The following is a 25,172-nucleotide window of genomic DNA, read 5'->3' as shown; positions in this document are numbered from 1 at the left end:
GAGATAAAGAGAGAGGAAGAGAGAGATGCACTTAATTCGCACCAATTGTCTACCAAACTATCTGTGTAACCTCAGACAAGTCATTTCTCCCTGGACCTCAATCTCTTCATTTCTAAAACAAAAGCGTTGGACTAGAAGATGATCATTCAGTTCCATTTGAGTAATGATGTTTTACAAGGTTTTGGTGGAGTAGCAAGAGTCCTAGATTTGGAGTCTGTGGATCTCAATCTGAATTTCAGCCTTTTTACTTTTAACTAATTCTTAAATATGTTTTTAACTAAGTCATTCATTTCTCTAGCTTTCAGTTTCTTTATCTTTAAAATCACAAAGGTTGGATTAGATGGCCTATCAGGTGCCTCAGAGTTTTAAATGACAGAATCTTTGATCCGAAATATCTTAATGGGTAAATTCTCAGAAACAGATACTTTTTCTTTCTAAATTTAAAAAAATTCAAATAACTTTCTTTGACCAACATAAAAAACCCTTTACACAGCATCTATTCATGGATACACAATACTTGTGCTGGAGGAGATACAAACATAAAAAAGACACCAACTTTTACCTTAGGAAATTCACAAACTCGAACAGGATCCAAGTAGCATCTAATCCATCTGACTTGTGGATCCCCTAGAAGTTACCCCAGGTTCAATGTACTCTGGGGTCTGCAGCTGTTAAAACAACGACCAAAACCACAGAGTTCATGAGCCCCCACTAACTATGAAAGGCCTCCTCAGCTAAGTGGTAATCTGTGGTCCAAATGAAGACCTTCTGGCTATCACGATGAGCATCCCAATTAGTATTGTATTTCCATCTAAATTGCTCATGCACCTGTGATTTCTACAAACACTCTATTCAAGAAGCTAAAGCATCTGTCACCTTCCCAGTGGCATACAGGTATAGACATTCAGGGTAGGGCCTGTACAAGAGAGGGGTAGGCCAGACACACTGGCAGAGATTTGTGATTTCTCTGAGGCAATGTAACTTGACTACTTTGTGGCTGGTTGGCTCAATGAAGCCAGTGCCAGAGGTCCAATTTCCTAGAAGGCAAATTAGCTCAGCTAGGTTTTGTAGATGTTACACTGAATCCCCCTCATCCTGGCCAGCCTTCTTTTAAATGCGTGCCTATGAAGCCTTCGAATCAGAAACTGTTAGTCATCTGGTGAATGCATGCCATTGGTCGAAAGGAAAAAGGATCCAGAGAGTGAGGATGGTTCAGCACAACTCATCACCATGACTAGAAGAAATAACTCAAACTCCATGCATTGTCCGTCCAGTAGTGTTATCTCTCTATACCCAGAACAGTAATACTGCATATGGAGTCTTATGTTAGGTGGTTCTGAAGTATTACTGACCATGGAAAGAAAGGACTGGAGACTGGGGCATGTGGGTACCAGGGGCTGGTGGCATTCTGCCCCCAAGGCACTCTCGAGTTACTCCATTCCTGTTGGAGTCTTGCATCTTGATGGTGCAGAAGACTAAGACATTTTGGAGGTCCTTTAATGGTGCTTACATTTATTTACATGGTTATTTCCGGTTTAACAGGTAGTTTCAGAGCCATTATCTTGTTTGATGCTCACAATTATTCTGGGATGAAACAATTGGCATCATTCCCATTTTTACAGATAGAAAAACAGAGGTTCAGGAAAGTTCTGTGACTAGACTGTCAAAATGTAAACCTGAATTCTGAACTGAGAGGCTGCTATTCCTTCCATCATAGCACCCTGCTTTTCCTATATATTGAGGTAGTGAGGTGGCACAGTGGATAGAGTGCTAAACCTGCAATGAAAGAAGATCTGGGTTTAAATCCGGCCTCGGAAACTGACTAGCTATGTGAATCTGGGCAAGTCACTTAATCTCTGTCTGTCTTAATTTCCTCCTCTATAAAATGAGGATGATAATAGCACCTATCTCCAAGGATTGTTGTGAGGATAAAAAAAAACCTTTGCCTAGGTGTTATATATCAGGAGTTAAAATATATTAATAGTAGCACTTTTATAGACTTGAAGTTTGCAAAGCACTTTACAAATATTTCATCTGAGCGTCATACAACCCTGGGAGGTAGGGGCTATTATTATCCCCACTTTATAGATGAGTAAATTGAGTCTAAGAAAGGTTATGTCATTTAGCTGGGGATACATAGCTAGTAAGTGTCTGAGGCAAGACTTGAACTCAGTCTTCCTGATTCCAGGCCTAGAACTCAATCCATTACACCATCTCCTGAGGGACTGACAAATTCCTATAAATGGGCATGGTATTTTACAAGTTCGGAAGACTCAAGGTGGTAGACGAGTAGTCCAGCCTAATCCCTGAATTTTATAGATGAGGAAACTGATACCCAGAAAAGGAAAATCATTTGTCTTTTTTAAAAAAAAATGAAATTACATTTTTTAAGTATTTACTCTGAGCTAGGATGTGCTGAGTATTGGACACATAAATTCAAAAAGCAAGGCAGTCCCTGCCTTTGAGTAGTTTACATTCTGTTTTTAAATTAATTTTTTTTTCCAGTTAACAAGTATTTATTTCTCTCTTTCCCATCTCCCTGCACCCCACTAGAAAAAAAAAAAGAGAAATAAACTCTTGCAAGAGTCAGGCATAGTCAAGCTAAATGAATTTCCATATTTATCATGTTCAAAAGTATTTGTCTCATTCTGCACATTAATACATCTCTGTCAGGAGGTGGGTAGCATTCCTCATCATTGACCCTCTGGAATCATGGTCAGTCCTTGCATTGATCAGAGTTCTTAAATTTTTCAGAGTTGTTTATTTCTACAATGTTGTTGTTATGGTATAAGGTTTTTTTTCCTGGTTTTGCTTTCTTCACTCTACATCTATTCGTGCAAGTCTTTCCAATTTCTCTGAAGCCATCATTTTTATCATTTATTTTTTCAAAAATAATATTTCCCCCAGTTACATGGAAAAAATATTTTTTAACATTTGTTGGGTTTTCTTAAGTTTTGAGTTCCAAATTCTATCCCTCCTTCCCTCTCCTCCCACCCTCCCTGAGACAGTAAGCAAACTGATTGATATAGGTTATACATGTACAATCATGTAAAAGATTTCTTATAACACAATAGTATTCCCTTAGATTCTTATACCATGCTTGGTTCAACTCTTTCCCAACTGATGGTCACCCCCTTAAGTTTCCAATTCTTTGCCACCACAAAAAGAGGAGCTATAAATATTTTTGCACTATGGGTCCCAGTAAAGTGAATTATCCAAAGTCAAGATTGAAACCTAAATCCTCTAATTCCTAACCCAATGATCTTTCTACTATTCCATTTTTCCAGGTTCAGAAATTAATATTCCAATGCAGTATATAAGCAGAACTCATGCTCATATGAAAGCTGACCATGATGGGCCCTTCCAGCTCCAAATCTATGAACCTGTAGCCTCTATTAAGTTCTTAATGATATGGGTTATCACGTTATGGGTTTAGAGGATGATCTAGGACAACACACCCCCAGTGGGGGCTTACATTTTAAAATGAATTCAGGTATCTAGGTATAGAGGTGAGAAAGGGATTCTATTCCTATATCCTACCTTAAAATACCATTTTGAGAAGGGATTTGTATAACAAAGCTATTTGAATGTCTAGGCAGATAGCTTGTGAAAAGAAAGCTTTTTTGAGCTGCTTTTTAAAATTACATATAACAAATAATCCTCTGCACGGGGTTCTTAACCTGAGGTCTGTGGACTTTTAAAATGTACTTTAATAATTATACTTCAATGTAATTATATTTTTATATAATTGATTCCTTTGTGATCCTATGTGTTTTATCATAGGCATTTAAAAAACTTTATTCTGAAGAGTCTATAAATTTGACAAAGGGGTTCTATGAACAAAAAATGTTAGGAAACCCTGCTCTACAGCGAATATTTTCTCTTGTCCCTCTCTAGGTATCAATTTTCCTCTACGCTTAAACAATTTGTTGGCTACCTTTTGCATTGCAACAGCTTTTTGTCCTGTAACAGTTTTACCCTTTCCCTTTCCCAAATGGCCTAACCACCGAAAGAAAACTCACCTAAATTCTCCACACATCCACTAAAACAGTACTTAACAGGAAGAAAGCAAATAACAGCTCACATGTATATGACCAAGGGGAGTAGTGGTCTCTTCTCCACTTCCTTTCCTCCTTTCCCATCCCTTTCTTCCTTTCCTCTCCCTTTCCCTCCACTCCTCTCTCCTCCCCTCTAAGTGAGTCCCTCTCAGAGATTTGGCTGAAAGTATTGGCTCAACAGTTAAATCCTGCATTCTGAACCAGCTTGCTGTTTCATCCAAAACCCATAGGATCTGACTGAGTCTATCCCAATGTGCTTCCAATTTAGCATCATTTCATTTCATCCAAGAGTTGGAAGCATTCTACTCCTTTCCAACTTAGTTAGCTTGTTCACTCTTAGATTAGCATTAAATTAAGCATTAAATTTTATTTTAAATATCCATTCTCATCCTTCCATTTTCATTTTCCACCTCCTGCCTAGGCAATATACTTAGGGGTTACAAAAGAATCCTTTCTAGCTTTTCTAAAGAAGCTAATGGAGCTCACATGGCCTATCAGAGGTTTACGGTAGTGCCACTGATGACTCCCAACACTATCTAGTAGTGATAACCATGGGTTCCCAGGGAAAGCCATCAGGGAGAGGGTATTGATAACTACAGAATTAGGTAGCTAGGTGGTGCAGTAGCCAGCTAAGTGGCAAAGTGGACAGAGTGAAGGAGTTAGGAAGATCTGAGTTCAAATCCAGCCTTAGACACTTATTAGTTGTGTGAACCTAGGCAAGTCACTTAACCACTATCTCCCTCTTTCTTTTCTCAATGGTAAAATACAGATAATAATAGCACCTTCCGTATAGGGTGGTTGTGCAAATTAAATGAGATACTATTTGGCACATCATAGATGCTTAATAAATGCTTTTTTCACATAATGATTACAAGAATTACATGATTATCTGCATCTTCCTCTAAGGAACATGCTTGTTATTGTTTAATCATTTCAATCACGTCCAACTCTTTGTGACCCCATGTAGGTTTTTCTTGACAAAGATGCTAGAGTTGTTTACCATTTCCTTCTCCAGTTCATTTTACAGATGAGGAACTGAAGCAAACAGAGCTAAGAGACTTGCCCAGGGTCACACAGCTAGTAAGTGTCTGAGGCCATATCTGAACTGAAGATGAGTCTTCTTGATTCCAAGCTTGGCACTATATCTACTATGCCACCTAGCTGCCCAAGTAACATGCTACTTGTTCCTTTTCCCTCTCTCTAAAAAGTCTCATCCCCAAACTCTAGAATTTGGGATTATCCTGGAGAAACTGCCTAGTAAACTACTCCCTCTCTAAATTAGAAGCTAAATTTGAATTCCCTGCCAACTAGGAGACTCAAAGTCTACTTCCTCCACCCAAAAGTAGATGCTCAAAACATTAGCCATCAAGCAATCATTTGCGCTACATGAGAACACACACATCTGTCACTGTCCAGTGCTTCTGCAGAAAATTTCTTGGTGTCCTATTTTCTATCATCTATTGAGCTAGGATCATCAGTTAATGATGCAGGACTAAATAAAGTTCAACAAAGAGACTGGGGTTGGATGTACAGATCGACAGTTACCTCACAAAAGATTATAATGGAAAATTTGTGATCACCAAGTCAGAAGATGCAGAGAGAGAAGAGAAGATGGCCTAGGACAGACCCCTGGCATATACTCATGAGTAAACGTGGATATCTAGCGAACAAGTCATGACAGATTGTAGAGCAAAGGAGCCTAAGAAGAAGTGGTTAGCCATGTAGAAATAGAAGCAGAACGTAATAGGATCCAGAAAGTAGAGGGTAGAGAGAATATGCAGGAGGAAGGGACAATCAACCCAATTCAATCCAAATGTCAAAAGCTGCAGAAAGGTTAAGAAGAATAAGAAGTTAGTAAAAGTCCTCATACTTAGCAATTAAAACAACCTCGGAGAGAATCATTTTGCTTGCAAGGTGAAAGCCAGATTGCATTAGGTTAAAATGTGATTGGGAGAAGAGGAAGGGGAGGTTAAGTGTTTAATGTGACTTTTGCTAGAAATATGTCTATTAATAGAAAGAGAGATAGCAGATTATGGCTAGGGCAAATCCAGAGGGCTCCAGGAGGTGGGAAGCAAGGCGTTAGGGGTGAGGAGCTGGTTCTTCTTCCTCAATCACCACATTCCTGTCCAACACTGGACTTTTCCCCTCATGTCCAGTGGGTAAAGCCCAGGCATCATTGAGAAGTACTCATTAAATGCTTACTGCACACGAGGGTACGTGCTGGACACTGGGAATACAAAGACAAAAATGGAAGAGTGCACGCCCTCAAGGAAGTTATATTCTATCAGGAGAGATAAAATATGAGTCACAATAATAGCTAGCATTTATATAGTGCCTACTACGCACCAGGTAGCGTGCTGAGCACTTACAATTATTATCTCATTTGATTTTCACAGCAACCCTGGGACGTAGGTGTTATCATCATCTTCATTTTAGATTTGAGGAAACTGAAGCTAACAGAGGTTAAGTGACTTGCCAAGGGTTGCACAGCTAATAAGTGTCTGAGGCTGAATTGGAACTCAGGTCTTCCAGATCCAGTGTTCTATCCATTGTGCCATTTAGCTGCCCCAACATGGAGAGAGAATGAGAAACAGAGAGAGAGAGAGATACAGAGAGACAGAGAGAGGGACAGATGGAGACAGAGAAAGAGAGAGAGATAGGAGAAGAAAGACAGAAACAGAAAGAGAGAGACAGAGAAATGGAAAGAGAGGGGGAGGGGGGAATTGGGTTGTAAAAATCAGGAGGCAAAAACTGTTTCAAGTTAATGAGAAGTTTATTGATTGTCACATGCAATATCCTGAATACGTGCATGAATACATGCATGCAGGTGGCCTGTGAGACACCACAAAATGCTCTTAAATTGCCCCAGTTTTATGGCCTTGAACAAACCCTGGCTTCTCTTTCCAAAGTATTGTTCCTCAATTGACATAATATTGACACAAGTCCTTTTTTCTTCTCCTGTTTTTGAGAACATCCAGAGGTCTCCTGTCACACAGTCCTGCAGCTTATCAGCAACACTATTGCCTCCTTTTCTATTTTGTAATCATGTGGGTTGCCATGAATTATTTTCCCTTATTTCAGCATTCTGTTTTAGTTATACACAAAATCTAACCCTTAATAGATATGCACACATATATACATATACATGTATATACAAACATAATCTATAAATGAATCTATATATTACATGAATCTATATATAACATGAATAAATGGAGGTAAATGATAGGCAAAATAAAAATGAGGTTGATAGTTTTGAGAAGAGTACTTGACTCTAGAAGGATCGGGAAAGGCTTCACAAAGTATGTAATGCTAGAGCTGGACTCTAAGAGGCAGAAATGGAGGTGGGGATGGCATTACAGGCACGGATGATGGCTAGTGCAAAGCAGTGGAGATGGGAAATGGAATGTCATGTTTGAGAAACAGCAAGATGACCTCATTGGCTTGCCCACGTAGTATGTGAGGAAGAGCAGGACCAGAAAGGTGGGTTGGATCCAGGTCAAGTATTTTAAATGTCAAACAGAAGAATATAAATTTGATCCTAGCAACCACTGAAGTTTATTGAATAGGAAAGTGGTACGGTCAGTCTTGAGTGTCAAGAAAATCATTATGGTGTCTGTGTAGAGAATGGACAGGCGAGGGGAAAGACTTGGGGCAGGTAGAATAATTAGTAGACTATTACAACAGTCCAGGCAAAAGTGCATGAGAGCCTGGACTAAGGCAGTGTCTGGGAGAGAGAGGCACAGGTAGAAACAGCATTTGGCAACTGACCAGATATGTGGGGAAAGGAATAGTGAGGATTAAAGGATAACAATGGGGCTGTGAATGTGAAAGGTTGCCACCTGCAAAGGAAGAGTCTGGAATGTCAGTGCAGAGCAAGAAACATGTCTGACTCCTCACCAAGAGGCAACACGATGGAGAAATGAGAGAAGGTGTGGCCCGTGCTGTAGGAGATGGTCAGAGAAATCAGTTCTCTGAAAGTGGCAGAAGGTAGAAGACGCATGAGAAGAAAACGTCTGAAATGAAAGGAAGTTTTTTAGTTATGAAACAGGAATTCCAGAGGGCATAGTGAAAGGACTATGCAGAACTGGAAAGGAAGGTATGAGAGGGAGTAGAGGTAAAGAGAATGGGGATAAGAGTAAGGAAAGTGAGGTTCAGGCAGCGGATAATTTAATATCACAGGGATTGAGAGAATAATAGATGGTGAGAGTTTGTTAGTCATCCACTTTGGCATACCTATTCACTTGCTGCTGAATGGAGCTGGGGGAAATTAGAAAACTGTCCTGAGCTCACTATAAATGAATTTTTGAGCACTGCAGCAAGACAGTTCCTTTATACCTTCCTAACTGATTCCCTATCCCACTTATGACAGCAACTTTTTCAAACCTTTCCATCCCTCTTCAAGTCTCTCACAGCAACCCCTCACCTCACCCTCTCTACTGAGAACTTCATCTTATATTTCCAGAAAAAATCATGTGCTAAGAGCTCCCCTCCTCTTCATGTCACATCAACCAAACCTCCTCCCCTTTATATACTCTGTCATCCCTGTCTCACAGGAAGAGGTGACTCTTTTCCTTGCCAAGACAAACCCTTCTATATCAATGCTTGATTCCATTGCTGTCCCTATCCCATATTTTCCAGCATATTTTCTACCTCTATCATCTTCTCTGTCTTTCTGTCTCTGTCTGTCTCTCTGTCTCTCTATCTCTTTCTCTGTCTCTCTCTGTCTCCCTCTGTGTGTGTGTGTGTGTGTCTGTCTGTCTGTCTGTCTGCCTGGGTCTCTCTCTATGTCTGTCTCTGTCTCTATATTTCTCTCTCTGTGTCTCTGTCTCTATGTCTGTCTGTCTGTCTCTCTCTGACTCTGTCTGTCTGTCTGTCTGTCTGCCTGGGTCTCTCTCTATGTCTGTCTCTGTCTCTATATTTCTCTCTCTGTGTCTCTGTCTCTATGTCTGTCTGTCTGTCTCTCTCTGCCTTAGTCTCTCTCTATGTCTGTCTTTCTGTCTCAGTCTGTTCCTGTCTCTCTATCTCTGTCTCCATCTCTGTCTCTCTCTGTCTCTCTCTCTCTCTCTCTCTCTCTCTCTCTTTCTCTCTCTCTCTCTTTGTGTGTGTGTCTGTCTCTGTCTCTCTTTGTCTATCTCTCTGACTCTCTGTCTGTCTCTCTCTTTGTGTCTCTGTTTCTTTCTATGTCTGTCTGTCTGTCTCTGTTTCTCTGTCTGTCTCTTTGTCTGTCTGTCTCTTTGCTATCCGTCTGTCTCTCCCTCTCTCTCCCCCTAACTACTTGACCATCTCCCGATGTTTGCAAACACACCCATGTCTCCTCTCTGTCCTTAAAAAAACTTTCACTTAATCCAAACTATTATCCTATATCTCATCTTCTTTTGGGATAAAATCTTTAAGAAAGCCACAACCAGTAGTTGCTTCTATGTCTGCCACTTTCACTTTCTTCTAACCCCTTTGCAATCTGTCTTTCAACCTTACTATTTCACTGAAACGGCTCTCTCCAAAGTTATCTTAATTTCTTAATTTCCAGATCTAATGGCCTTTTCTCAATCTTCATCTCCTTTCTTTTTGGAGACAATCAGGATTAAGTGACTTGCCCAGGGTCACACAACTTGTAAGTGACTATGGCTGAATTTGAATTCAGGGACTCCTGACTCCAGGGCCAGTGGTCTATCCACTGAGCCACCTAGCTGTACCCAGTCTTCATCTTTCTTGATCTCTTTACAATCTTTAACATTGTTAATCATCTCTTGGTTACTGCCTCCTTTCTAAGGTGTTTGGGACACTGCTGTCTCCTAGTTCTTCTCCTATCTGTCTGACAGCTCCTTCTCAGTCTCCTTCAATGTGTCTTCATCCATGTCTTGCCCATTAAAAATGTGCACCTCACAAGTCTATCCTGGGTACTCTTCCCTTATCCCTCAATACTGTCTCACTAGAACTCTTATCAGCTTCCATGCGTTCAATTATAATCTACATGAGATGACTTTCAAAGCTTTATGCCATCCCAATCTTCCTTCTGAACTCTAGTCCCACATCACCAACTGTCTTTTAGACATCTTGAATTGGATTTCCTATAGGAAAACCCATCATGTCCAGAACAGAATTCATTAACTTTCCCCAACAATCTTCTTCTTTTCTAAACTTGCCTATTGAGGGAACTGTTAAAGGTGCCACTGTCCTCCCAGTTACACAGGCTTAAACCCTGGTGTCATTCTCAATTCCTCATTCTCATCCCACATATCCATTCTTTTGTAAAGTCCTGTCATTTTTACCTTCTCTACTTCTCTCATATCCATCCCCTTCTCTCAATTACATAGCTACCAGTCTTGGTGGCTCACATTTGGACCATTGTAATAATCCTCTGGTTGGTGTCCCTACCTCAGGTCTCTCCCCACTCCAATCCATCCTCCAGCAAGCTGTGTCAATGGAAGCTCAGCTTGAGCCTTCACTACCTGAATCCATCGAGTCCCAGGAAGATCTTCCCAGCCTTGCAGGCAAAGAACTAACCTAGCCCATATGTTAGAGAAGGAAGAACTCTGATAGATAGTGATCCTTTTACAACTGGTCATCCCCAACCCTAACCCCAACAGATTTGGGCTTCCCTTCCACCATGAAGGTCTTCACAGGCTGGGACCACACAAAACGGGGTGAAATCTGTCCTTCAGAAACATTCACTTATAGCCCGTAACTTATAGCTCTATCTTCCAGAAGTTAAATTTAGTATCTCTGCTGTAATCGCCTATCTATCATGCTCTATTCTACCTCATTTCTCCCTCAACTCAGTTTTCCCTTCTCCAGGCTAAATTCCCTTAAAATGCGTCATGTTCCTTTCATTGGTCTTTGTATGACAGTTCAAGCCATCCCAAAATCCTGGTCCCTCTCGGTGACTTTGCTTAAATCTTCCACATTGTTTTATCTCCTGTTACTCTTGGTTAATATTGCTTTGCTATGCAAATTCAATTTCCTTCCTGTACTCTTCTCTTCTAAACCACCAAAGAAACCTTGTCCTTTCCCTCGAAGAATCAGAGATCACTGCATTACATCTGCAAGTCACCCTGCACCTTGACTTCAACATTATTTCCCTTGTCTGGGTTAGACTATACTAGAAAGAACGCTCATGAGTTAATAGAGCGTATTCATTGTCCTATGCATTAGTCATCGTCAGTCAACAAATATTTATTCTGAGTGCCTTCTATGCTCAGTCAACAGGCATTGTACTTGTGGAGGTTGGACAGAAGACTAGGTGTAGTCTCTTCCTCCAACAAGCTTTATCTGGCAGGGGGATGTGATATACTGCCGACATAAGAGAGGCATGAATAACTGGTAAAGAAATTGAAAGGGGGGATGCACCTCTAACTGGGCTAATTAGGAGTAGTTCCATGGAGATGATATTGGAAGAATGGGTAGGATTTCTGTAGATATTGTGGAGATTAAGGGAGAAGATATTCCAGAACATTGTGAACTGTGGTGGGATGAAGTATAAAGCACATGATCATAGCTTCAGAGGAGAAAGCAATAGTAGAGGTTATCTAGTCCAATTGTCTCACTTTAAAGATGAATAAAGGAAAGATCAGAGTAGTAAAATGACGAAGGTGATATGGCAGGGCAGGTATGATAATGGGGGAGAGGGGCTTGGAATATCTGCCCAATCTGAAGGGCCTTGATTTCATACGGATGAGCCTTTCTGAACCCTTAAGTGACCAGGAAGCAATGTCAGGAAGCTACATAAATGGAGGCTCAACTTGAACCTTAGTCTCCTGTACCTATCAAATCCCAGGGACAGCTTCAGGGCTTTCCAAGCAAGAATTAACCTAAGGAGAGGCAGAGGGGAAACCCCAGTAGATAGTAATCCTATCACAACCTACCTTCTCCCACCCTGACCTAGAGAAGTAGGATTTGAATCCAGATCCCACGGCTCCAATCATATTATTCTTTCTATTGTGCCATGCTGCCTTCCAAGTTTGGGGAAAGATGAATTGTCCAGGTTGTCTAGAACACACAGTATATGTGTGTTTATTACATAAATACAGCCAGGACCTGATTAGTGTGAATAAAGTTATTATGTCAAATATGGTCATGGGTTTCAACCCAATGGAAATGAACAGTGTGAATTCAAATACTACAATTACTTCATTATTTGTGCTAATCCTAAGCCATTCTTGGGACTTGAGAGAGGTATTTGTCTCCTTTTTTATAAAATCAAGCACAAATTCCCATTAGAGTTCCTGATGACAGCAGGAGATTTTCTCAGCACTTTGTTTTTCAGTCAGCTTCCCTGATATTTCCTTGAGGTTTTGCACATCAGCTCCCCTAAGTCAGCCCTCCAGTAATCACTGAGCAATTGAGCTGTTCAACGGAAAACAGGATTCTGCAGCACTTTCCTCCAAACTATTATCTCTCAACCACATAACCCTGAGATAGAATCAGATACTTAAAAAATAGTTGTCACCTCACTTACCAAACCAGACTTATGGCCAGACAGGAAAAGTCCTTTATTTTTAAGATATTTGCAATCAAATTCAACAAACATTTATTAAGCACTTACTTGCAAAGAGCACCCTGGTAGGCACAAGGAAGATACAAAGTTTAAATAAGCTCTATTGAGGCCCATAATCTAATAGGGGAAATGTGATAAAATGCACAAATAATTACATTTCCTTTAACACATCAGGCATCCATAATTTCCTCAGTGCAGGCAATCTCTCCACCAATGTAGGCTGGAACAACCCCTCCCTGCTTTCCTCTCACAGATCTTAGTAAATGGTCTTACTAAGCTGCTGTGACCAAAAAGCATCACCTGATGCACAACAGGCTTATGATTATTAATAAAAACCAGACTACCTAATCTGGAATGTTTCTATCAGAATCAAGCATTCTTCTAACTTTAGTATGTTTACACCAGTATCTGGCTTATGGGTTTCATTCTATGCAGAGGAAGTGTACCTTTATATGTAATGTTTGATTTTTTACACTTTTTAAACTACAAGCCACAAGGTGCACTGAGCTGGGAACTACAGAGTAGTAGGTCCTAGTTGTTTAAATCCAAGGTCAGCCAATAATCAGTTGTATGACCTGATATACAGGACACAAAAGGAAATTCGCCTCTCTACATCTTCCTTTCCTTATTTGCAAAATACGCAGGTTGGATTAAATAATCTCCAAGGTCCCTTCCATCCTCAGATTTCTGGGATACTAAGTCTGTGGGAAGTCTTCTCTCAACATTTTAGTAAAGCCAGCAACAAAAGGAAAAGGGAGCCCTTATAACTCAGTTTGGAAATGGAGTTAATTGAGGGCAAGAGAGGGTACTTAACTTGCTTGGAATGACACAGTGCTAAAGGTTAGACCACCTTATGTTATCCAAGAAGTTTGCTAACAATCCCTACTTCCTTCCCTTGCCTTTAAGAAGTAAAACAGAGAGGCTTCTGGCTAGGTGGGACATGTTACAGAAGCTTTGGCTTGAAAACTTCCAGCAGAGACTAGAAGGTAATAATTGTTCCCTCCTTATAAAAGCTAGTAAGTAGTTTTTAGGCAATCAATGGAGGCTTTAATGAACTAAACCACAGAAGCCTGAGCAGTATAAGACAGATAGCAAGTTTAATTTTTTTTTTAATCAGCAGGGTCTGTGCCGGTGGAGAGAAAAAAAAATTTGCAACCATATAAACAAGCACTTTAGTGCAGGGAAGAACTGTCTGTCTATCTGTCGTTTTCACTCTGTCCCAGCCCTTCCGGAAGAAGAAGTTGCTTGTGGATCCCACATCTGACTTCACCTGGCAGAAATTGGACAAGGAGCATCTTCCCAGGAAAAGAAGAACTCTGGTCATGGTGCTTCCAGCTTGGCAACTCTTTGAAAATCCCTATCTCTCATTCCTCTGCCTCCACCCCAATAAAATCTCACCCAGTAGCAAAAGTTTCAAGTTGATAACTGAAAGAGAACCGTGGCACTGACTAGGCGGCTCTCGGAGCTCTGTCTACAAAAAGTTTTCAGCAGTGACCAAAGAGGCAGGGGAAGAGAGGGAGGAAGGTACAGCTCTGAGACTGTTCATTCGGAAATAAAGCAGAGTTGACCATTGTTAGTGACAATGCACACCTAGATGTTGTCAGCTCTCTGCAATTTCTGTACAGTACAGAGCGGGTGGAAAGCCAGGTGTTCATTGAGAGTCTGGGTGAGAGAAGGAGAGAAAGGCAAACCGCAGAGTAGCTGTCCAGCCTCGTTCTTTCTTGAAGCTCGTGAACCGTCTCTCACGCTCTCTTCACATTTCACCTCCTTCGGCCCAAAGCTCCCTGGTGGCTGGATTTGAGAGTCCTGGGCTCCCCAAAGCTGACGGTGTGAGAGAACCGATGGTGTCTCCGTGCTAGGCGCAGAGGAGGAATCATTGTGGGGATCTTCAGTTGGTTGGAGAAGAAAGCGAGGGCAGATCAGCTAATACTGTGTGCGTTCGCTAAGAAAGAAACGAGAACGGGTTAGGAGCGTATGGACAGAGGTGGTAAAGGCATGAGGTCCTTCCTCAAAATGAGTTGGGTTTTTTTAACCTCCATTTCACTAGGGGGACAGGCGCTAAGGGAACCTGGGGGCGCAAAAGCTGAGTTTGAGGGACGGCAACAGCAGTATGTATGTTACCGGCCCCTCCGGGGTTGGTTCAATCTAACCGTCTACTCAGCCCAGCGTTGGAGGAATCAACTTTTCGTGCGCCCCCACCTCTCCCACGGCCTCACAGGACCACGGTCGCGAGCGGACACGCTGGCTGCCCGTCCACCGGCTGGACGCGCTTCGTCCTCCGGCGCCGCCGCCACCAACGTTTCCAACAGAACATCTTCTTGAGTTCGCAACGGAAGCTGTCGTGGAGCCAGGCGTAGAGGAAGGCGTTGGTGCAGGCAGAGGTCATGGCGAGCCAGTGGCAGAGCAGCTGCAGAAGGTTGAAGTAGCGCTTGTCGATGAGGCTGATGTCCAAGTCCTTGACCAGGTTAAAGATGTGCAGGGGGAGCCAGCACGCCCCGAAGGCGGCCACCACCAGCACGAGAAGGCGGAAAGTCTTGCGCCTCCGGGCGCGGTCCCACTCAGCCTGTTGCTGCGACGTAGCGTTTCCTGGGAGCACGCGGTTGCGGAGGCGCACGGAGATGCGCAGGTAAGACACGGAAATGACTCCCAGGGGCAACACGTAGGTGAGCAGCAGGGTGCTGTAGGCGTAGGCCAGCCGATCCCGCTCTCGGTGAAACCAAAACTCCTCGCAGATGGCGAAGTGCAGCTCGGGGAAGTCGGCGTGGTAGGTGTGGAGGAGCGCGGGAGCGGCCAGGGCGCAGCTCAGCAGCCAGATGGCTGCCAACACACCAGCACAGGCGGGGACACTGAGGCGGCGGCGGCGCAGCGGGTGAGCAGTGGCGTGGTAGCGGTCCACCGCGATGACCGTCAGGGTGAACACAGACACCGATACGGTCACAGGCTGCATGAGGAACACGAAGTAGCACAGGAAGCGGCCGTACACCCAGCCCCGCGGCTCGAACGTATAAGCCAGAGTCAGGGGCACGCAGGTGGCACACATTAGGATGTCCGAGAAGGCCAGGTTGCCCACGAGAAAGTTGGTCACATTGTGCATACGCCTGGTCCGGCAGATGACATAGATGAGAAGGTAGTTGCCCACGACCCCGACAGACACTACGAGTGAATAGCCGGGGATGATGAGAGGCTTGAAAGACTGTACGAACTGCAGCCCCGCGAACTGGGGGCTGGCATTGCGCGGGTGCAGGGCGGACAGCAGGCTCTGCGAAGTCCGATTATCCGGGGTCATCTCTGTTCCCTCGGAGTGCCCACGTCTAAACTCCAGACGGCGCGGCGCGGGAAAGCTACTCCCTTCCAAAAGACTTGGACCTACAAAGTCGCCGACAGCCTCTCTGATCCTCCGGCATCTCCGTGGAAGTTGGCAGCTAGAGAACCCGGGCGCCTGCCAAGGCTGCGAGGACCACCCCAGATTAGCCGACTCACCCTGGAGGTGAGAGTGAAGAAAGCGTCGGCTCTTCAGCGACAGACTCCGCGTTTGGGTGGGGAGGGAGAGAGGCGTGGAGACGGAACTTGAAGTTAGCTAGTCCCCAGTTGGCTGCCCAGGACTCAACGTATCTCCTTACGTGGCAGTGATTTTTAAGCGATTAAATTATTCCATGCACGGGTCCTGCCTCACCCCTCGCACTCAGGGGCCTAGCTTTTTCTGTTTATATACGAAGAGGGAGAACCTAAGCGTACACTCCAAGCACTAAGTTTGGGGAGGAGTAATGCCCAATAGGGGCGTGGGAGCCAAGAAAACCATCCGGCCAGTCCTACCCCCATTCCCTCAGCCCCACCCCAACCCCTGTCTGTACCGCCACAGAAATCCAATGAGAACATAGCTTTCAGCCACTAGAGGGGACTCGCTGTCTTAGTGCTGGGGTGGATTTGGATGGATTTGGACTGCATTGAGAGGAACGCCGGGTTTAGCGTGTGTGTTTTGAAGGCAGTCATAATACCATGTTGCGGGACTGTCGTGCACATTAATAGACAAAGGGGGGGGGGGCGAGAGAGAGGGAGACGGAGAGGGAGAGAGGAAAGGAATGAGGGAGGAAAAAAGAGGGGCATCATCGGGGCTTCCGGGCAGCTAGCAATCTGGGTGTTTAAATACTCCGAGCACTCTAATTATGTCATAAAAAGAACATCGGCTTGATGTAGGGAGGTACTTGCACGTGCTCAGAATGATTTGGAAAATGGAGCCTGTAAGCAGAAATTAGACTAAAGAAACAGTTGGTGCTACCAGCCGGTCTCTTAATTGGTGTCATTTCCCACCCACAGTTACTGTGGTTCTTTCCTATAACCAGAGGGTCAGTTCAACTGAATCTTTTATCTTTCCAAAGAAACACATTTCCCCGCCCCAGCCTTGGCGCATCCACCCGAAATCAACATATGGCTGAGTTGAGTGAGGCCTATAAGTCAGAAATGTCAGGGAAAATTAGAGGCACTTGATCATTAATGAGGTCTGCTTGTGCCACATCTTCCTTGAAGTGTCAGACCTTCCTCCTATAGCAAGAGAGGTGAGTGGCGTGTGTTGAGATTCCTAAGGGTCCTTCATAGGACAGCCCCAAAACATAAATCCATGTTTACCTTACTAATTCAAGTGAATTTTTCTTTGTGTGAAAATAACTAGGTCAAAAAATTTTTTATTGCTATTACATCTGCTATTCTCAAAGTAGGAAATTATTAAGATTCTTGGATTGGGAGTCAGAAGACTTGGGTTAACTTAAGATCCTATCTCTGATGCTTAACTAACTCTGTGGTTTAGGTAAGCTACTTTCCTTCACTGGAACTTTGCTTCCTTGCCAGTAAAATGAAGCAATTGGATCAGATGGCTTTGAAGGTTCCTTTCACCTCTAATTCTATGATCCTATGATCTATGGACTCTGAACTTAAGGGAGAGTATGGCCTGAAGGTTGTTTTGCTTTTGTTTGTTTTTTTTTTTAACTTTCACATCCAGAAGTCATTCCTCCTCTCTTGTGCCTCTGGCTGCTTTATCCTAACACTCCAAATGACACTGCATTTGTTTTTTATCTTTGGACCTGTCTTTCAAGCTCAGTGTGAAGCTTGGACTCATGCAAGCGCCCCTTGTCTGAGTTCAAAGAACTAATGATAGTATTTTGCCAAACTGCTATAAGATATTCTGCTCTGCAAGCTTTCTGTGAATCTGACAGTCTGAACTCAGAAATATCACCGGCAGGCAGGAATTGCTCAAAATGCCTTCATTCTATCTTCATCCTATTGGAATCTGCTCTGCAAAAGAGTGACAGCAAGGAAGATCATTTAACTAGAAATCACTCTATCTATAGCGACTGCAAGCTTAGTGCCCAGTGTGGGAGAATAGTCTGACTGTACTCTTCACTTGTCCAGCTGCCCCTTGGGGTCCCTGGATTCCTTCAGAACTCAGGTCAAGGCTCACCTTCAGGAAACCTTTCCTTTTCCCTACCCAGCTACCTGCGTGTTCCCTCTTTCCCCAAACTACCTTGGAATCGCTTTGTATCAATTCTGTAGAGGTTTTTTACATCCATGTTATTTACCTCATGAGAATGTCAGCTTCTTGAGGGCAGGCACTATTTCACTTGCAGTTTTGCATCTGCAGCACTTGGCATGGTGCCCACAACATGGTCAGCACTTAGTCCGTGTTTGTTGATTGGTACAGCTCTTTTTATTGAGAAAAATTGCATATAACAAGAGCTGATGTTACTGCAGCTTTGAAGCTTTGCCGAGCTCTTTACATACATTATCTCATTTGGTGCTCACAAAAAGCCTGTGAGGTGAGCACAATTATCCCTAGGACTCAAAGAGATTATGTAATTGCTCAGGGTAAAGCAGCTAGAGAGAATCTGAGGTGGAATGCAAACCCAGGTCTTCAGGCAGGCAAGTTCGGCATTCTGTTATTCTCTGTCTCCTTGTCTTACTCTTTCTCTCTCTCTCTTTTTCTCCCTTTTCGTCTTTCCTCGCTTCTCCCCATCGAGAGAAGAGGATTTAAGGACATCTTTTCAAATATATTAATAACTGAAGGGGTCTCTCTTGGGTGAATTGTGGCTTGTAATCAGGGGCTTTTAATTTATTTTTAAAACTTTCCATCTCTCAGAGGTTTTTGGTTAAAGGATGCGCAAAAAAATCTCACCACCATAAACTCAGGGGAAAGCCAAAAGCCTCACATACCTGTACTAGATCTTCTCCCCTCCTTAACTCTCCTCATAACTTCATTTCTCTGTTTTAGCCCCCACTTTTTTAACTAACAAAATATACCCATTAAAGGTAAAACTGCACTAAGTTTTTTGTAACACCCTGTAACAAGTGAACTGCCCTTTCCACTCTCATCCCTGATTAAACTGAATTGATAGAAAATTTCTCAAGAGAAATGTCCTAGCAAAAATTATCTGTGTACAATGCCCGAGCACAGTTTAGCTACATAAAAAAGGCTTTGCTATAATGATGCAGACACATAGACTCTGGGCTAGGTCGGCTGGAAATTGAAGGTCTGGATGCTTACACACCCTGTCATCAGGTATGTACTGAGAGAGGGAGGTCCAGTCCTCTTCTGTATGCACAGAGAATGGAACTTGTTTTGGAAAATCCAGCCTTTGGAAAACTTACATCTATGAGACATTGTCCTCACTCTTTAGACCTGTCTATTGGTTGCCCAAATAAGCTACTGTGTAACCCCAGTGGGGCAGAATTAGGATGAATAGGAAGAACTTAAAGAGGAAGATTTGGGCTCAATATAAGGAAGAATTTTTAAGGAGTTAGAATTATTTAAGAAGCTGGGCTGCTTTTAGAGGAAGTGAGCTTCTAGACACCAGAGGTATTCAAGCAGAGACTGGATAACCATCTGTTGGGAATGTTATAAAGGGATTTCTGCTTCAGATTGGTATCAAATTGGAAGTCCCTTGGACTAAGGTCCCTTCCACCTCTCAGTTTCTAGCATTAACTTGCTTACACAGGGCTATGAAATCAGTGACTTTCTCTAACCCCCTGGGGATAGCCAGAATGACTTATGGGAGGGGATACTTGAACCCAGGTTTTCATCACTCCAAGGCTGATCATCTGTGCGACTCTCCTGTAGGATAAGAGCACAGTAATCCCCCACCTATCAACCTTCGAGTCTCATAAGGAAAGGATTTTGTCAACTCAGAAGTGTCATTGCTGCAGCTGAAACTATAATTTTGAAACTATGTATGCTGAAACTATAATTTGGGTATATTTCAAATAAGATCATGAGGACGAAGTTCCCAGCAAAGGAGAGCTGTTATCACTATTATCATTATTATTTCTGCCGAGAAGTAATAGGGAATGAAAGTTCATTGTCAATCCAGGATTGAAATTGTCAATGCACAGCTTATTTAGGCATTTTTCCCTGGGGTGATTCATCCTTGTTTTAACAAGGAGCAGGAGCTATGTGATCACAGTGTGCATCTCTGATGAGGCTTATGAATCTTCGCAATTTTAGTCTGTACTATTCTTCAAATATTTATTTGGTCACCCACAACATGCTAGGCAACATATAAAAATCTACCATACAAAATACAGCTTTCTAGAGGCATAACAGCCTAAAACAATGTTAGTAGTACAATACATCAAACAAGGTATGGTGCAGCAAAGAGCACCAGACTTGGAATACAAAAATGAGGCTATAGGACCATTCCTGATAGGGGAATTATTCTTTCAGTAAAGGTGAGGGCTGAAATGAACAATACACATTCAAGAGAGTTAGAACACTGGTCACAAAGTAGAATCAGATGGTACAATGAAAAGACTTGGTCAGAAAATCTGGAGCAGAGTCCCATTTTCATCATCTACTCACCAGGTAAGCTTGAAAAAAGTCATTCAACCTTTTGGAGCCTCAGCTGCTCCATCCATGAAATGCGGAAAGGGGCCAAGGTGGCAGTAATACCTTCACTATCTAATTTACAAAGTGGTCAAGCAAGGAAATTGTTTTGCAGACTTACAGACACTATACAAGTCTGATGACATCGTTGCAGTAGTAATATTAATAATAAATACTGAGGAGCATTTTAGTGAGCCTACATCCTAATACTTTTATTCAACTACAAATAGCAGCTAGGTTATTCACCAGTGAATTAGTCTGCAGAAAAATAAATATGAAAGAGCAACAGCAGTAGATCGATTTATCCCAGGATCTTTTCTAGCTAAATTCCAAGGGACAAGATGAGAAGGAATGATGATGATGGTGGTGATGGTAGTAGTGGTGGTGGTGGCAGTGGTGGTGATATCAATGCTGCAACTAATTGGCCTTTTGAGAGATTGAACCTGGGAACTTGGCTACATTAGCAGAAAAAAAAACCTTAAAAATTCAGGAATGTGATGCCAAATTAATTTTAAGTAACCTTAGCCTTTCCGATTGTTGTATTTTCGATGAGCCATTGTCAGTATATAATAGTAGCAACATGATTGGTATAATCTATTGATTAGCTGCTGAAAGTTGGGATAAGTAATTTCATTGGTATAGGGAACTCTTTCATGAGGAAATTCCCTCTTCCAAAGTAATGGATTAATCTCAAAGAGGTACCTTGAGTACTGAGAGGGGAAGTGACTTGGCCAGGGTCACACAGTCAGTATGTGTTGGAGGCAGGCTTTGAACTCATGTAATCATTGTTTCAATGTCAGTTTTGTATCCACTATGCCTCTCATGCTAAAAGTAAAAGCTAATTAAAATATTGATGAGAAAGACCACAAACCTTCAGTCAACTTAGCACATGGATAAGGTAGGATTGACTAATCTCAAATTTCTTCTGGCTCCAAAATTCTATAATTCTATAATCGTCTTCCTGGCAGGAGGGAAACAAGTTAAGGTTTTTGGACTGATTTACTTGGGATTTTTAATATTAACAAGGCTTATTTGTTCATGTTCTGTGTTATCATATATATCACGTAAGAGTTTCCTGATGACCTTTCTATGAATTACTGTAGTATCATACCATTCAACCTCTGTTTAAGAAAATAAGTCTTAAAGTCAATCGAAGACTATATCCAATATCCAAATAATCCAAGACTATACCCAATGTCCAATCCAATATCCAAATAATCCCAGTTTTATTTCACATAAGGTAAAAATTAATTCATTTTGGGTAGAATTACAAATATTTAAATATTTTAAATGTGAATAATACAAATAACTATAAAAACACATATATGTGTACATACATATACACATACACACACTTCTTACAAAACTGTATATAGAAAAATGTTCCATCTTAATAGTGTTTAAAGACATATTTGTTAAATTGGTGCTCAATGTAGCTTGTTTGAAAAAACATCATGGTAAAGTATAGCTATTCATTGACTAAGCAGGAAAGAAAGTTATGCTTGCAGCAATCAGAAAGCTTCAGGGTCTTTCAACTTGTGTAAAAATGGACCTGAAGAAATATTTAACCATTCTTAAGATACAAAGTTGGAGGTGAACTATGACATCATACCAATTCTAGTGTGTCAGCATAATATAATACTCTATTACCTACAGAGTCCCTGTAATATCCTTGTTCAGTTCTTAAACCTTATCTCAGTTGTAGCAGTGATAAGAAGCAATTTGGAATATTAAAGTTAGAAATTACAGATTTTAGTATCACACTTATGTGAATTTCAATTCTGCTTACCGTAGAATACTTTTTACATTCTGATCTGAATTTGTACTAGCATCTGAAATAAGAACACAATGTGTGCAATTGTATAACAGAAATGTTTTAAACTTGAATAAATTTGTTTCTAAATGCTATTTTTGGATTGTGTCTATCATGCCTACAGTCTAAAATATTCCAGTTTAATACAAGGACTTTGTTTCTGTATGAACTTATTTGTACATATTCCCTCAAGTGCTTTTGATGGGCCATCTGTTTCAGCACTATGGAAACATCCATCAAGTATGACAAGTTAATTCATGCTATCAGGAGGACTCAGTACAGAATCCAACCCCTAATTACCTAAATCTAAGTTTGTCTGGTTTAACTCTAGTTTCAAGACAGGTGTTCCTGAGACCCATTAGGAAAAGTATTTTTAATGCTTTTCATCTGTTAAGCCTTCCTATATAAAGGAGACAAGATTAACCAGAAGTAGATACCTCCCCTCAACAACACCCTCCCCCTCCCTCAAAAAAAAAAGTCTATACATATATGCACTGAGGAAACTGTCTGGCTTTGAGACATCCAAAAAATTTCAGTTGCTAGCTAGAACTGTTGAAATCATAAGACCAGATTTGAGGTGAAATTCCTGAGGTAGGCAACTTCATGTTGTTACTGTTGGGTTTTAGCATAGGCTCTTTTCTCATCCACATCCATAAGGAACTCAGAAGTGCCGCTGATTGTCAGGTCTACCATCATTATTGTAAAAGAATTTGATCTCCTGCATCTAGAATCATCCAAATAGTGCCTTTTCTAACACCCTTTCTTTTACTTTCCTTCCTTTCCCTAGACCTGTGGAGAAAACCCTAGAGAATAAAGGTATATGCCTGGTGCTGATGGGGTGCCCAGGTGCTTGTGCTTGGACCCCAGTTCCAAGATCACATTTCCCCCTAGCTTCAAAACACTATCCTTGACAGTTTTCTTCCCAGGCCAAGGACACTATGCCTAGCAATAACTCATGAGTGGATCGCAGTAAAACAAACTATCTTTTCCTGTCACAAGAACAAGTTGACCTCTGAAGAAATTCTCTTTTAAAAACAAGGCTATCTTGGAAGCACAGAATTATCATGTATTGAATCCCAAAGTTATCATATTCAATCCAGAGGTCGTATCATATCATATCAAAGTTATCATATTCAATCCAGAGGTCAAGCTATAGTCATCAACTCTCAAAGCTGTCTTGCCTCAAACATAATAGGCCAAAAATACATCCCTGAGAAACTCCTTCCCCTGGTTTCCAGGAGTGAATGACACCAGTGACCAAGGTTGTAAGTTATCACTTAATTAACATATCTGCCAGATGATCCACTACTTTTCCTATATAAGCCTTAGCATCATTCCTATTAAGTGGCAAGCTCTTTAGGGAGCTCTGCCCATCATATTGGCATTGCAATAAACCTGTGCCACCTTGACTTAAAGAACACTTGAGTCCGTGAATTCATTCCAGATGACCCTGTCCAGTACTTCAGTCCTTGAGGGGTCCCTGAACCCCTTAAACCACATCTTTTCCAGCCAAATCCTGAATACTGATCTCTAGTTTCTCTTGCTGCTGTCATTACTATTTCTGACCTTGAAATTCCCTTTTTTCTTCCCTAGAGAAGCATTTGGTTATGAGAGGCAGTAGAGTTAATATTCTACCATTCAAAATAATCTAAGAGGGCTTGTGTCGTTTTTAACTCCTATGAGGAGCTGATCTGACAGACTGTGTCTTCTCCTATATATTAATTCACAAGTCTCTTGCTAGTCTATCGAATCTACATATATGTTTGGGAGCTAGTTGGCTTTCCAGCTCTACAGTCAGTCTACTTGGGCTCTATCTCTCTTCAGTATTTTTAACTTGTTTATTTGGCCTTCAGGGAAATTGAGTATTTGATCTCCACAGTCTGTGTGTGGCGGTGGATTTTTCTGTTCTGTTCTTGAGTAAATGTCTTCTATTAGTTCTTGTAGTAGGGCTAATACATAGAAGTTCACTAGATTCCAAATTTGTCTTGACAGAGTCAATACCGAATGTCAGACAGCAGACTTTGACTTTGGCTTATTGCAATGATATAGAGAGAACATTATAGTACACATCATATACTTTGTGTGTGTGTATCCAATCAATTGACATGTATTGAGTTCTCATTATGTGCAAGGAACCATATGTCTACATATGATAGGCCTTTATTTGTTTGTATAAAATGTTTTGCTCCACTTAAGTAATTGACACCTATTCTTCCTTTCCCATTACTGATTCATTTTGATTCTTCCCAACACTTCTTTGGGATTGAAGGCAGTTAGGGAAGAGAATGAGACTTTTTTATATCTCTCTGGTTTGATTGTAATTTTCAAAGTAAAATGCTAAGTGATTCAAAAGTGAAAGCCTCTTTAGTATACAGAAGACTGATTCTTCAAAGCTGTAGGCTTTAAAAATTCTTATTTTACAGGAATCACTGAGAATACGTAAGTTCACAGTGACTAACTGATTTGAAATTATTTCTCAATTGGGTTCTTTTATAAATCTACTCTGCTTCAGCCCTTAGGAAGATATAAAGAAACCTCGCCATCAATAAACTTACTATTTAATGCGATTTCCATACCCTGCCGCCTTTCTTAATTTCATCATTTGTCAGCAACCATGGAAATGAACAGAAGAAACTCAAATGCTAAGTTATTTTTCTGAAGTGGGGGAGTGGCATGTGCTTGTGTTGTTTCGGGGATAATGAAGAAAAGAAGAAAAAAGCACTTTGCCTCTTCCATTGTGTTTCAAAACAATAGCGCACAGATCCCAGCAAAACACACCACGCTGAAAGTCACCATTTAGACAGGACGGATATATGAACAAAACAGGCAAACCTCTGTTTTTCTTTCCCTGGCATTGGTCTCACTCTGGCCTTTCAAAGGGAAGGGAACTCTTCAAAGCAAATGCTTAGGGATATCAGGGTCAAGGAGAGCAGCTTC

The 25,172-nt window shown here is 41.7% G+C and overlaps 1 protein-coding gene across 1 annotated transcript; it reads right to left on the bottom strand.

Moving 5' to 3' along the window:
• Positions 1 to 14,767: 14,767 nt before the first annotated feature.
• On the bottom strand, positions 14,768 to 15,841 carry LOC118830195 (prolactin-releasing peptide receptor-like). Its single transcript, XM_036737101.1, has one exon. The coding sequence runs from the start codon at positions 15,839 to 15,841 to the stop codon at positions 14,768 to 14,770; it is 1,074 nt and encodes a 357-aa protein (XP_036592996.1).
• Positions 15,842 to 25,172: the final 9,331 nt, after the last annotated feature.

This window comes from Trichosurus vulpecula, chromosome 8 (genome assembly GCF_011100635.1).
Source record: "Trichosurus vulpecula isolate mTriVul1 chromosome 8, mTriVul1.pri, whole genome shotgun sequence".
NCBI lineage: Eukaryota > Metazoa > Chordata > Mammalia > Diprotodontia > Phalangeridae > Trichosurus > Trichosurus vulpecula.
The sequence above is the reverse complement of the archived record's forward strand: the minus strand, read 5'-3'. Positions and strand labels throughout refer to the sequence as shown.

Coding starts and splice junctions, on each gene's coding strand:
- LOC118830195 (XM_036737101.1), bottom strand. CDS start 15,841: ATGACCCCGGATAATCGGACTTCGCAGAGCCTGCTGTCCGCCCTGCAC.